The 14,513-nt window shown below is 45.4% G+C and overlaps 1 protein-coding gene across 5 annotated transcripts in view; it reads right to left on the bottom strand.

Annotated features, from left to right (window-relative positions):
• The window catches only part of drosha (drosha ribonuclease III), a 115,080-nt gene that overhangs the window by 89,088 nt on the left and 11,479 nt on the right, over window positions 1–14,513 (bottom strand). For all 5 annotated transcript variants that reach the window (XM_079361103.1, XM_079361102.1, XM_079361101.1 and 2 more), the window contains 7 exons: window positions 13,826–13,912; window positions 13,044–13,130; window positions 11,129–11,200; window positions 10,694–10,775; window positions 9,789–9,863; window positions 7,752–7,921; window positions 5,165–5,289 (listed from right to left, as the gene is read on the bottom strand). In XM_079361103.1, the coding sequence (XP_079217229.1) occupies window positions 5,165–5,289; window positions 7,752–7,921; window positions 9,789–9,863; window positions 10,694–10,775; window positions 11,129–11,200; window positions 13,044–13,130; window positions 13,826–13,912 (698 nt within the window). The remainder of the gene's footprint in view (window positions 1–5,164; window positions 5,290–7,751; window positions 7,922–9,788; window positions 9,864–10,693; window positions 10,776–11,128; window positions 11,201–13,043; window positions 13,131–13,825; window positions 13,913–14,513) is intronic.

The following is a 14,513-nucleotide window of genomic DNA, read 5'->3' as shown; positions in this document are numbered from 1 at the left end:
ATTTTCACCTTATTTTCTGTTCTGGTGTAAAAAAAAAAAAAAAAAAAGCAGCTGTAAGTCATTAAACATCTGAGCCGCTCTGACACATGACTCCAGAGCTATCTCACATCCACCTTCTCATTTTCTATAAAAAAAAAAAAAGCATTGTCTTTGCTCTCATTTGCATCTGAAAAGACTCGGGGAGTTATCGGCAAGGTGACATGTAGCCGCCATACTAACCACCTACCCTTTCTCCTCTCTCTCTCTCTCTTTTTTCAATCAGACGTCCTGATTGATGCACTGAGGGCCGAGTGTGACCGTTCTGCTCCCATTCAGGAGACTTTCTCCTCATTTACTCAGAGTTATTCAATTATGATTGGTGGGACGGTGGGGTAAGGTTGGTGGGGAGGTTCTTTTTCGCAGGATAGGATGGCGCATTGACGGAGAGAAAGGCAGAGAGGCATTCAGAAGCAGAAGGGAGAAAGAGAGAGGGTGAGAGAGAGAGAGAGAGAGAGAGGAGGAAGTGCGGAGGGTTGGGGTGTGCTGTGGAATAGAAGAATTATAGAGCTTTAATAGTGGGGACTTCATTAGAGACTGAGACGAGGGAATGAGACGGCTTTACCGCCTCGATTATCAGCTCGCCACCACCTCCGCACTGAAGCAGCCCGAGCAGACGAGAGGAGGAAGAAAGAGAGAGCGAGCCATACGGACAGAGGGAGAGAGAGTCTATCCAGCCTGGGAGGCCCCCCCCCGCGCGTCCCCAATCCGCTCCAATGACCTTTCCGCAGATCCGCTGTGTGCTCTCGGGGTAGCGCGGCCGAGGCCCTCGCCGCTCCCTGCACATGCTTCCATTAGCATATGCTGCCTTCTTTTCCTCCTCGCCGACGGTTTCTCATCTGCAGCTCTGTTCATACGCCCTGGTTGAAGCAATGTTGGCTTCCTAATCCATCTGCTAATGTAATGTCTGTTTCGCATTCAGACACAGATACTCTTCTCTGGACCTCTTTACGCTCTCGGTCCAAAACACTTGTACAGATAGTGGAGAAATGGCGTTTGGGTATTCTGAACCCTCCGCCCTGGTTATCTGTAGCAGAGCAACTTCAAAGTGGAGGAGCTGGCGTGCTAAACCGAATTCACGCAGATGTCGATGCTTTTAGCGTGACTGCTTGAACTCCTGACCCCAGGATGAGACTCATAGATGGTTCTCCTTTAATGCACATGTTAGTTTGTTTTTTTGGTGCTTTGTGTGTGTGTGTGTGTGTGTGTGTTAGCATACGTTGCCAATACTGCTGATTCTCATTCTGAGGTCCACCGGTACAGATCGGTACGGTTTGGTACAGTTTTGTTCGATTAAGCCCGATCCAGTTTGTGTTTCCACAGCTCCCCGTGCCCTATTTGGTAGGCAGCGTGTAAAATGGATGCCGATAGCCGCTACATAAATAGAGTCATATGATAGCAGCTAACCGCTAACCAATAAATTCAACAAATCGAGAAAAAGGCAACACGAACAAAACCCACGCTGGAAAACATCCAGCAGTTCGTCCACTTTGTCATTGGGTTTTGTTTACTGTTGTCACACGGGAAGAGACGATTCTTTCAACCAATCAGCGGACTGCAGTGTGTAGATCCGCCTTTTCGGGTCGGCTCGATTCTTGGAACCCCAACGGAAGGATCCCAAAAAGTAGGACGGTACGGATCGGTTATTCGCGAATTTTTTGTTGTTGGTTTTTTTGTTGGGTTTTTTTTACCTGTAAGAGCCCTGATGATCTCATGTTCACATAAAAGCTCATTATGTTCAGAAAAAGTAAAAAAAAAAAAAAAAAAAGAAAGAAACATGTTAAAGCTACCAAACTCTACTCTAACTCTAGACTTTGGCTCCATAGAAAGTGTCCCACTCTGATACATTAGTTGTTGTAACGCGTGTTCGTCGATCTTGCAGTGTTTCATGCTACTTTGTGAATACGAAAAAAGTTCTGTTTTGTTTCACTGCTCATGATATAACAAGCATTGATTTCATAATCCTGTCCCTGCTTGTTTCCCTTTGAGCTGCTTTAGCCTTTACATTAACCCTCATTCACACATATAGATTGAACACTGAAAATGTGACAGAATGCACTTCACTTGCTGCCTCTGCCCACATAAACTCAGAGCCTTGAAACGTGTCCAACAGCCAAATGCAAACGCTCTGATTTCCTCACACACACACACACACACACACACACACACACACACACACACACACACACACACACACACACACACACACACACACACACACACACACACACACACACACACACACACACACACACACACACACACACACACACACACACACACACACACACACACACACACACACACACACACACACACACACAGAGAGAGAGAAAGAGAGCGAGAGGCAACCAATCACAATTATTCTACTTAACTGGTGAAAACTGAGGCTTTTCCAGTTTTTCTATTTTTATTTCTACTTCTGTCAAGTACGTCAAGAGAGAAAAGTGAAGAAAAAGAGAGGACACGAGGTTTTCAACTCCTTCTGATAAAACTTGAACAAGCTAGCAGCTTCACAAAAGAAATGGTATACATGGAAAGACAGCACTCCGAAGTGAAAGTACTTCACTGTGCATTATCAAAGAGGCCCGAAAAAAAAAAAAAAAAGAATCAGAGCTCAGTATGTAAATTGTGTTGCTCAAACTCAGCCTTGTGACTGACATGAGAGTCTATATGTGACAGCGTTCCATTCCATTTAAGCCCGGCTGGATTGTGTAAAAGAATCCTACATGATGCGAACCTGCGAGATTGTCATCGCTGCTTTTACAGGACTTAGAATGAGGGGACTTCTTCAATGACAGCTCATTTATGTGTGTCTGGGGAAAAAAGAAAAGAAAAAAAAAAGGGGGGGTGGGACTTCTGTCTCCCAGCGTCTTTGGATTCCACCACATTACGCTTTCACTTTTTTTTTTTCCCTTCCTGTGCTCCAGTCATGTGCTCTTTTTTTCCTCTCGTGTTTCATCCCTCCTCCGCGCTGCACTAAGTCCATCCTGCTCTCTTCTTTTTTTTTCTTTACATCCCCTGACCTCTGACATGTCTGGGCAGCCTTGATGGAGCGTTGTGAGGGGTGGGGAAAGAGAGAGACAGAGAGAGAGAGAAAAAAAAAAAGAAAAGACAACACAGCTTCTTCAGTCTCCTGAGTTAATATATGCTGCTGCTGTGTCCGAAAAGCTCCCTCTCTCTGTGGCATCGCCGCCGCCGCCGCAATCAACACCGACTCCTTGCCCTCGCTACGCGCATCATTAGCGGTGGTAGGAAATCCTTTTCCGCTCTCCTCTTCTACTACTCGCCTAATGATGTCCCAGTCCATCCATAAATTTGTCCTTGTCTGTCGCTTTGAGTAGTTTGACATGGCAGCAGGGTGCGCGGGGATGAAAGAGCCGAGCGGACAGGCCGCTAAAAACTTACAGCAGGGGAGTGTCAGAGTGTGTGTGTGTGTGTGTGTGTGTGTGTGTGTGTGTGTGTGTGGGGGGGGGGGGGGACATTAGTGAGTTGGGGGGGAGAAAGCAAACTAGTTCTGCTTGGACACATTTTCTAATGATCCTCCTCTCGTTTGCGTTTTCATCAACCACATTTCCCTCCTGAGCGTCGCGATCAGACCGGATATTTTGAGTGTAAATAAATAAAGAAGAAGTAGAAGAAGAAAAAAAAAAAAAAAAAAAGAAATCCACAGGTTTGAAATCAGAACTCAAGCACAACTTTTTTTTCTTCTTCTTCTGCGCCCCCCCCCCCCCCCCGAACGACTCGGAGGCCACCGCTCAGATGATCTAATAACGCTGCTTTTTGTTAATTATGCAGCAGCACAGTGCTAAATTCCCTGCTGCAGCCCTGTGGCATCTCTGCCTGCGTGGCATTACTATTCACCAGACATAAACCGCAGCAGCTCCCCTAAAGGCGGAGGCACCCAGAGGGGAAACCTGGGACCCGTGACGATGCATGTGAAAATGTCACGCCACTCGTTTTCCTCGTCCTTTTTTTTTTTTTTTCATATCTCCCCCTTGTGCTCTGACATACGCCTTTCTCGTTCCCCCCCCTTGACGTGCGACACAAGAGACTCCGCCGTCACAGAGTCCTGGGAGAGCGTCGGCAAGTCGGGATTTGGGGAAGGAGGCGACAGAAACACGGCGGGGGGAGGAGGGTTGGTTTGCAAACAGGACGAGGCCTTTTGTGTTTAATGATGATAGAATCATAAAAATAACTTAAAATTTAAAAACAAAAACAGATACCTGACACCGTTTTCAAATGATTCTTTTTTTTTCTGACTTAGAAAGAGTTCCTGAACACACCAAACACAAAAGGAGGCACAACGATGCGTCGAAGACAAAATTCGCCCTCGTACATCAACCTGCACGACTTTGTCCTGATAACCCTCACTGAGAATCTGCTGGTCACTGTGCTGCAAAGAATACCTCTCTGTGTGTGTGTGTGTGTGTGTTCTGATATCGTTCTTGGGACATTTCTGGAGGTGGTCATTGGGCGGGGAAAGGGGGGGGGCGGCGCTGGGCCAACAGCCTCGCAGGTGAAGAAGGAAACGAGAAGGTGGCGCCGAGGTGACTTCGCCACCTCTCACCTTTTTCCGCGTCCGTCTGCGAACAGGCGCTCGAGGGGGGCAGGACGGCGAATAGTTAGTGACAAAGTGTCGGTGTCTGTAGAGCTGTGAAAGAGAACGTTCTGCTGCGGCGTGGCTGAGTGAGGGCTGCAGGTACGATAGAGGGCACTCACAGACACTGTGAGGTCAAAGTCTGGACACTTTCTACCAGTGGCTTATTAAGTGGGTTAACATTTATCAAACAAGCAGTACGTTAAGTGTCGTTTCTCCGCAAAATGAAGATCACGGTTGACAAAATCGTTTTTTCCGGTTCTCTTTAAGCTCCTCAAAATAACTGAAGCCACGCGGACAGAAAAGTTCTCCTGTTTGATATGAGAAAGAAAAAAACGGCTTCAAAGTACCTTTATGTTCAGCAGCCCTATTTGTTTGTGTGTGTGTGTGTGTGTGTGTGTGTGTGTGTGTGTGTGTGTGTGTTGTGTGTGTGTGTGTGTGTGTGTGTGTGTGTGTGTGTGTGTGTGTGTGTGTGTGTGTGTGTGTGTGTGTGTGTGTGTGTGTGTGTGTGTGCGTGTGTGATCTTACTGAGGGTCTCCGGCGTAGCTGAGCTGAGCCGGCCTGATCCCAAAATGAACGATGATGGGGAAGGTGATGACGTCCGGGTTGAACTGCTCCCTGTCCAGCTGGTCAATCCGCACTGAGCTCGGTTTCTGAAGGACACACAAAAAAAAAAAAAAAAAAAAAAAAGAGGGGGAAGTCAACACGAGGAGACGTGACATCGTTCAACACTTCCAGGCAGCCGTTGTTCAATTATCTCGCAATACGTGTAACAATCCACGTGATGAGGCTCAGATTTGGCAACCGCGGCGGACAGTGATAAAGGAGACGCCGGCGCGAGGGAGCCAACATCTGACGTCCTTATGGGGGGAAGAGATTGACAAGCAACATGTCCTCAGCCGACTCCCAAACCGCACTTAGCCTGTCAGGACGTTTTGCGAGATCAGAGGAAGGAGCCGTAGCATACGGCGTGATGAGCGGCGCGACAGATGGCTCGAGGCTCGGAGGCTCACCTTGACATTAGCCGCAGCTCGCCTCGCCTCTTCGCGCCCTGCATGCAAAAAAAAAAAAAAACTTGGATTTCGAGGGCGAAAGGGGGTCAAACAGCCAACTTTGATTTGGCTTTTTAAAGCGACATAATCAGCTTTGATTGGCTTGATGGAGGCCTCGATGATTGCCCTGTTTACAACCCCCGACACAAATACATTGTAAATGCTAATTCCTATGAACACAGACGGCCATTTAGCGTGCGCCCGTGTTCTTTACCTACACTTTTATTGCATCAAAGCCGACGAAAGGCTGATGAGATTTTGTGCCCTCGTTGTCAAACATGCCACCGCGTGTAGTAATCACTTGAGCAATGGCGTGTTTGATTGGCGTCTGAACCCCCATTATTTGCTGCAGCATGTATGACCTTGGCAAAACAAAGCCGGTTTGATTTCTGTGAGAGTTCCACGACCCAAAGTTTTTTCTTTTTAATTTTCTTGAATGCCGCAAAAACAGTGTTTTGTTTGTCTTCATTTGGACAGAACAGTGTTGAAGAGAGAAGGAAACCAGGAGAAAGATAAAGAGGGAGTGACATGCAGGTCGGACGTAAAACCCGCGCTGCATGCGGGGGAGGAGTTTTGCCCTCTGCGCGTGGGGCACGACCCAACCGCTCGGCCATCTTTAATCCCTCTGGTTTTTTTCAAGGATTTAGTTTGTCGTCTTTTTGTCACTAAATGTTTTCACGGCACATTCCTCCAGGGGGGGGCCATTCACACGTTTCTCCATACTCCAACTAATCTTGACTAGTTGCAGGATTTCAAAGTAACTCTTCTCTTTTTTTTTTAATGAACTTCCTTTAACATCGTCGTTTTTCTTCGGTTGATCTTCATTCATGGAAAACAGGTCTGGTGTGTGTTTTGCAACAAAGCGGCTCCATTCGTTTTAAAGACAGATAAACGTTCAACGTGCTGAGCTTCAGCTCTGTGATGTTTGAAGGATCTTTGAGTCGGTAGTGAATAAAACAGTTCTTCTCTTTTTTTTTCCTTTTTTTTTAAGATTCTTTTGGGCTTACTGAAGAGGTTAATTAAAAAAAAAAAAGAAAGAAAAAAAAAAAGTGAAAGCTGAATCAGAGCTGCACTTCTACTCTCAGTCATGGGTGACGCAGGTTAATGCTGGGAATGAAAAGAAAACATTTCCTGGTTTTAAAACCAGCAGTCACTTCAGGACCCGTGTCCACCTTGGATTTTGTTTTGTTTGTGTGCGCATGAAGCGTTTCCTTCGCTGGGAAGAAAAGCGCCGCAAGTCCGTCCCGTCTCCATGACAACAGTGTGTTGACTACAGCCGCTGTATGACCGAGACTTTTCCACTTCGCGTTCTATACGCCGGATGGGTTTCTTCCCCGGCAGACACGCAGCGAAGACGACGTGGGTACAAGATCTGAACGGCAGGAGGCTGAAACACGGGGAGTTTTTGACAGCGGCTCTCTTAAAAATTAATGACTTTCAACTCGAAGGCTCGCCCAAAAAGGGCGAGGCTCTGCACTTCTTCTCGAGGTGGCAACTTTTCAGCTCTACTCCTCAAAAACATTTGGAAGAAGACGCGATAGATTTTTTTTTTTTCACACCCACTAAATCCCAGGTAGTCGTATCTATTAGCACGCACGGGGTAATTCTCTAAATGTGTTTTTTTTTTTTTTTTATCGACTTCATTTGACTGGCAGAGTGATCTGTGTGGAAACCCTGACTGCAACACTTGAGCAGCAGTTGACTCAATAACTCTCCCACGCCAAAGGTTACACAACCGTCTTCACTCTTCATATGCAACCTTTAATGCTAGCAATGACATCTTCACCTTTCCCCCCCCCCCAGACACAATTACTGTACATCCGTTAAAATATGGACCAGACAGGAAGGTTAACCGACTTGATGGTGACATGAACGCTTCGTCCAGTACAGCGTTCATGACAGCAAACGCCCTTGGGGATAATAGGTGAGGTTGCTGATGTCACGGGCTAACAGGGACACTCTTATTCCTGCAGTGTCGGGGGGGGTTGGGTGGGGGGGGCTGCCCTTGAGAAAACAGACAAGGCCACCTCCTGTCCGCGCACACAGGCTGAGGCCTCACTCACCATGCCCGGGTTGGTGACGATCATGCCCTTGCACTCCTCCGCGTATTTCTGCCACTCCAGCTCCTCCCACTGCAGCATGTCTGCAATCTCCTCCTCGGGGACCAGCGGCTTGCTGCTTCGCAGGACGTACAGCAGCACCTGATGCATGGACAGCACCTCCTTCCCCCCATCTGAGACGATGAACAGAGATGGAAACACACCCGGAGTGAATATGTGTACGCAAAGGAGTATAAAATAAATAAACATCCAGAGGTTAAGAGGCTCACCAGGGATTTATGACGTGTCATTTCGTGGATTTAAACAAGTAGTGATATTTTTTCTCCCCCCCCCCCCCACACACACACAAGGGAATTTGTTGCAGCAAGCTTCCCTACGACGTTCAACATCCATAACTGCCCCCAAAAAAGGTTAATGTTGAAAGAAAAAGCTGAATTTCTATCCTAATGAACCCATCCAGTGTGCCAGAGACCTCTGTGAGTGCAGAAGTGAACTCTGCATCTACTGATCAAAGAAAAAATTAAAAATAAAAATCTGAAAATGACAGATGCTGGAAACCAGTAAATGTTTAACGTTTCTTCTCGAGTAGTGACACCAACTATGAATCTGATAGCGACCGTCCTACCATTTATTAAGACTTGCAGCTTTACCCGACCTCACCTCCTCAAAACTCTGTGCTGTGCTAAAGTCCCTGTGTTTCTCTGGAGCTGCTCAGGTGAACAGGGGCACAGATGTCGTTCAAGTACTTGAATGCACATAATGATAATAATACTCGTACGCAATATCCTTCAAGTCTGCGTTAGACGAACAAGTAGGGAGCTGTTGGCTGACACACACACACACACGCACGCACACACACACACAGTCAGACATGTGCATGCAATCCAGCAGGTCAAATGGAGCTCGTTTAATAGACACTCATGCAAAATTGATTGACCTCCATTTAGGAGCGTTCGAATGGACAGCCGCACAAACCATCCAGCGCCCATCACGAAAACCCTGGGAATGCATTAAAGACAATATCAAATGCATACCCACACACTCCCACTGCAACTTTCCAAACATCATCACGCTCTCCCTGTAACTCCCCGTCTCCTCTCACTCTGTGCCTACTGCACAGATCACATCACAAACATCCCATTGGACCTCTTTTCTTTTCTTTTTTTTTGGTGTTTTTATAAAAAAAGAATAAATAAAACAAAAACAAAAAAAGGCAGATAAGTGTTTGTAGCCCAGCTGAATTGGGAGAGCTGGGGGAGAAATTGTTTTTTGATGGAAATGAGGTAGGAGGAGGCACGGCTGTCTGAGGAAAACATCGGGGGCAAGAGACGTGATGGTGCACCAGCGCCATCATGTGTCGCAAAGATGAACGTCACGCATCAGGCTCATCCTAACACGAATATGAACAGCAGCAGTATGCAGACAGGATGGATATGCAGCTTCTTTTTTTTTTTTTTTTTTTTTGCCTTCATCAGATTTGACCCTTAAGTCTTTGTGAGGTTGTGACCTGGAGAGAAAAGATTCCAGCATGTTCTGTTTCCATCAAGCGGTCTGATTCGGTACAAGCAAAGTTGGGAATGGTACCAACAAACTGATCTGTACGGTCCTGTTTTTTTTTTTGCTACTCATCTGTTGAGGCGCAAAGTACACTGATGTGACCCTAAATAGTGCCGCTAGACTGGTCGCTTGTTGATTGGTCGAAGAGAACAATCGTTTCCCGTGTGACGGCGGTAATAAAACAAAAAAGTGGTTAAATATTCTGTGGATCTGAGAAAGTCATTTGAAGGTTGCGACTAATATCAGCCTGTAGCAGCGCCCGGAGGTCGACCTTGGAGGTACAGACTTCAGCTGGACGTCCTCCCCCTGTTGCCCTTTCTTTACAGAGTCGCCTTCTTCCTCCTTCTCATTGAATGTATTGGCAGGCTGCCGCGTGTCGCCATCCGACAGCTTTGTGTCAGGGTCTATCAGGTCAGCGTTTACCGTAGCAAACTGTGCAGAAACAAACCAGAGCGCTTGGTTGAAGCGGGGCTTCAGTCTCACCTGGTAAGAATCGAACAAAACGGGGCATGAAATGAAACTGCTGGCACCCGAACGCCTCGTTGTCATCTTCAGGACCTAAGAGAGGGGAACACATGACAGTCAGTTGTTGTAACGTTTAGGAAAAAAAAATCAATCTGAAAGCAAACGCATGAGTGTTTATGTTTCAGGATGATTTAAACCACAAGGAGTCGACTTCATTAACTTATAAAAACCTAACCCAACCCTAACCCAAACACGAGAGGCTTCCTACGTATTTCCCACTTCAGAATTCCAGAGCTTCAAAAATTTAACATCCTGGTACTCAGAGCAGGTTATTTATCGTATATTTAAATGGTTTTCTAATGCAACCTTTTTTCTTTTTTTTTTATTGTGTTTTTTTTTTTTCAATTACACCACAACGTTGCCGGGACGTTTCATGTAGGATCGTCCAGCAAAGCCCTGAAGAAAAATCTGGAATCTGCTCACGGGATGATTTACCGGGTGAGAGCATCAGTAGCATCAGAGCATGACTGTAAGACTCTAAATCGTCTGGGAAGAGTTCAACAGTTGTAGTTTCATAATGTCTCTGCTACATTAGAAACAGAAGTATGCGTCATACTCATAGGGACTTTGAAACTCCACAACCTAATCTATACAGACCGAGTGAAAACCTCGGATGATTTCAGTAAATGATGTAACTGCTTATTTGTGTTTATTTATTTATGTTTCGTTTAGTGATTCAACTATAATGTGGGACATCTGCAGTTTTGAACGTGACTCAAGTTTGGGATGGCTTCCTCGTGCTCATTTGACTCGTAACCACTTTTGCACGAACGTCGTTTGGAAGCAGAAATTGACGGGCGAAATGTGAAGCTGCCGAATCTCTTCCGCGAAAAAACGAGGCCTCTTTGCAAGTTGACTCGTACCCGTCAGGTTCCAGTCGTACAGCTCCAGAATGTCCTTGAACAAGTAGGAAGCAAACAGCTCCAGACCTCGGACACAGTAGTTCTGACCACAGAGAGGGAGAGAGAGAGAGAGAGAGACAGAGACAGAGACAGTGAGCGTACAGTAAGGGGAAGATATACTGCTATGAGGAGTACTATAATGTAGATATGGCTGATAAGTAAATCCTGTTCTCTAACTTTATCACATAAGCCACCTTATCGATGTAATCAGAATCTATTTTCCCTCTTCAGCGAGGATTAGCACTCTGGGCTCACCCAGGCACCGAGGTGCGAGGGGTTGCACGAGGCTCAGCCGTTTGAGATAAAAACCAAAAAAAAAAAAAAAAAAAAAGAGAGAGAAAAAGGGGTGAGAAAGAGCCGACAGATAAAGCAGGGTTTTCTTTTTTTTTTACCGACCTCCGGTGTCATCTCCTCTATGAAGTGGATGGTGTAATCTATGTTGAAGCGGATCACACGGCACAATGGGATCTGTGATGATGAAAGGGACAGGAGGACGAGAAGAAGAAAGGACGGGCCCACTCATTACCACGGCGTTAGGCAGAGGTTACAGCTTTTCAAGGAAACTCATTAAAGCACTTCACCTGCTTATGTGGAGCTCGATCGAGATGGACACAAAAGCATGTGCGCGTGTGTGTGTGTGTGTGTGTGTGTGGGGGGGGGGGGGGGGGGGGGGGGTGCACACACGAGAAATCGACAGAGTTGAGAAGTAACAGAGAAGCTGTCCTTTGTCATTTCAGTGCTACTTCCACAGGCTGAATAAACACATAGATGACATGACAGCTCTCAGTGAGGCCAAAACATGTCAAGCTCCCCCTGCACCACAGAAACAGGACATGGGTGAAACGAGACATTTGAATACATTTTGTCTCTTCAGCCTCTCCGGTGGCATGCATTTAGGGCTCGACTCATTCTCCCAGGATGCACCACAGAGGACTACAGGAAGTCATTCCTACGTGTGGTCGTCCTCCGCTCTGAGGCTCAAACACTCGGTCTGGCTCGGGAGTTATTTCAGCCCGCACAACAGTAAACTCCGCCTTTATTTTATTTACTTTTGACTGTGCAATCAAACATCGAAAGCGGTCCACAGCTCGTTCGACAACACAAGAGCGCCACAGAATTATTTACGACGATTCAGTGTTTTCATTGAACAGCTCTGTTGTCGAAACGCAGATCTTGCAGCTTCGTGTGAGAAATTTCATTCTAATACTCTCACTTGGTTCCGTTAGCTTAGCATTAAGGCAGTCAGTAGAAATGTCCTTCAGAGTACATTTCACTTCTTGTGCTTTAACCGGTGTTCTTCTGATCTGTAATTCTACTTTAATAAAAAGCGTGTGGGCTTGACGCTCTAGTATATAAATGCGTGTAACCTTTAGAGAGACGTGTGCAAACACTTCTACAAATCAAGCCTCCAAACACACACGCACACACGCTCCTGGAAATTAAGTGACTCAAATCTTGCTAAATAGATAAGCCTGCTCTTCTGTGTTTAATCTCCCCTGTTACACGGTCTTTGTTGTGCGAGCACTGGGGTCCATTTTAAGAGATTAACCTGGAGAAGACACGTTTATTCTCGGCCGTCCCAGCCGTTAACTAGCAGGGGGGCTAATATCACCACGCTGTGAGGCTCCTAATCCCCCCGTGCTGCCACGAAGCGTTTACCCCAGCTTTTAACAAGGGCTGCTTAAATTATCCAGTTCAAATCATCCCTAATCCTCGTGGCTCTTCTCTTCCAAGCTCCGATGGATATTGACCGAGTAGTTTATTATTCAAACATGCAGGGAGAAGTGGGCGCTCACAGCACATGTGTGTATTTAGGCACGGAAATATTCACACTTTGAACCCATTTGCGAGAAATTTGGTGGCCCCCTCTATTGATTCCCCCCCCCCCCCCCCCGCCGCCTTTAAAACGTCTTCTCGGAATAAAAAAATAAAAAAAAAATAAAAAAAGTGAAATTGCGGCAGAATAGAAAGGTTCCTTTCAAGTCATCTAATGTTCTCTAATGTTCGATAGTCACTGATGGGATGCCTTCAAACGTGAGGAAGGGGACTCTGCAGCAAGGTCAGCACGGTGAGAGCAGCACTTTGTCCGAGCAACAAAGACGCCAACCTCGGAGCCAAAAGCCCATTTGAAGTTATTTTTGAGGAGAGGAGTTCTCTCATTCGTCTGAATTAGACGAATGAGAGAACTATTCTGAAACAATATTATTCCAGAAACAAAGACTGTACAGTGATACATGCAACCAAATATTTTGAAATGTAAAATTAGGCAGAAAAGAGTCGACATGGAGAAACCAGATGAGAGCAGACTTACACTAGTGAGCGGTTTGTGGGAGAAAAGAGAGAAGCCTTCAAACAGATACTCGTGGTCATCGTACTCGATCACCGTCGGCCTGTCGGTCTGAAACGCAAAACAGCCGCATCATTTAGCAACAGGTAGCAGAGCTATCAACATATACACACTGACTGAAGGCATTACTCTGAATCAGGACCCGAACGATATCAATGTCGATGTTGATGTTGGGGAAGGTTAAAAAATAAAAAATAAATAAATCTACTACCGATAAAACAGTCGGTATCTTTTTCTAAAGTATGTTTGATCTGAAGAGATCGATATATATATATAAAATCACATTTTTATTGTGTTTATTCCTCAAATACATTTATCAAATACTTGCAAGAAAAAGAAAAAAAAAAGATAAAAGAAAAAACATTCTGTATAAGGAAGACAAGATGGTGTCTTGACTGGAAAGTTTGTGCATCACTGCTTGACACTCTGGAGAGTGATGATGCTTGTAATGTGTAAACTGTTAAAAGTAAATATAATAAGACGCGAATTAAATGCTTTTTGACTGTTGAATGAATGGAGTAATATCAGCGCATATCTGTGGTGAAATTAGTAGGTAGTATCGTACGATGTTGCCGTCTGGTTGATGAATCAGTCGGGCTCTACAACCGAATCAAATGTATTTAACAAGGTGAACAATCATAATAATTCAAATAATTCAAATAATCAATTATGTGATGCAATTCAACAATCTGCAGACAGACAAGTGCCGGTAAACGTCTCGTATTTTGAAAGAGACAGAGACGTACCAGGAAGTTGGTGGGCGGGGACACGGTGATCCTGTAGTGAAACAGTTTGCCTGAGTTGTTGTTCATCAGTCGGCACTGTTTGACAGACTGAAAGAGAAACACACTCAAGTCAAGAACCTGCACGTTAGTGATTACAGTTTTACATTCATCATTCTGTTCACAACTGAGAGCAACATCGCACACGTACAAAAAAAACGGTTTTTATATTCACTTTTTGAGTTGAAAATTCGGACTTTTTGGACCCTTTTTCCTCCTTACACTCGACTAATCGATCCTGACGCTCACTTCTCCACTTCCTTTAAACTCTTTACGAAAATGAACAAATATCTGTATCTGGAAATGATCCAAGTAAGGGTAAATCTGTTTGTTTGATAGTTTTGCGGCTCACCTGCACCACAGTTTGAGAGAAATGTCGTGTATAAAGATCAAACAGACGAGACTTCTTCTGTAAGTTGGCGAAGTCTTCAGGCGTCTGAGCAGCGATGCAGAAAAGCCTGGTGACTAAAAAATGGATTTGACATTTGAATGAAAACAGTGATACGCTGTGTAAAGTCCCTGAATGATTATTAACACAGTCAGTTCTGCAGAGAGCCGAATGAGCAGTTAGTCCACTAACTGGCAAAACCCCCGGTACACCATCCTGACAAAAACGTGTTTTTAAGAGAAAATGACCTCCAAGTAAGTAACA

This window comes from Symphodus melops (genome assembly GCF_947650265.1).
Source record: "Symphodus melops genome assembly, chromosome: 14".
NCBI classification, from domain to species: domain Eukaryota; kingdom Metazoa; phylum Chordata; class Actinopteri; order Labriformes; family Labridae; genus Symphodus; species Symphodus melops.
The sequence above is the reverse complement of the archived record's forward strand: the minus strand, read 5'-3'. Positions and strand labels throughout refer to the sequence as shown.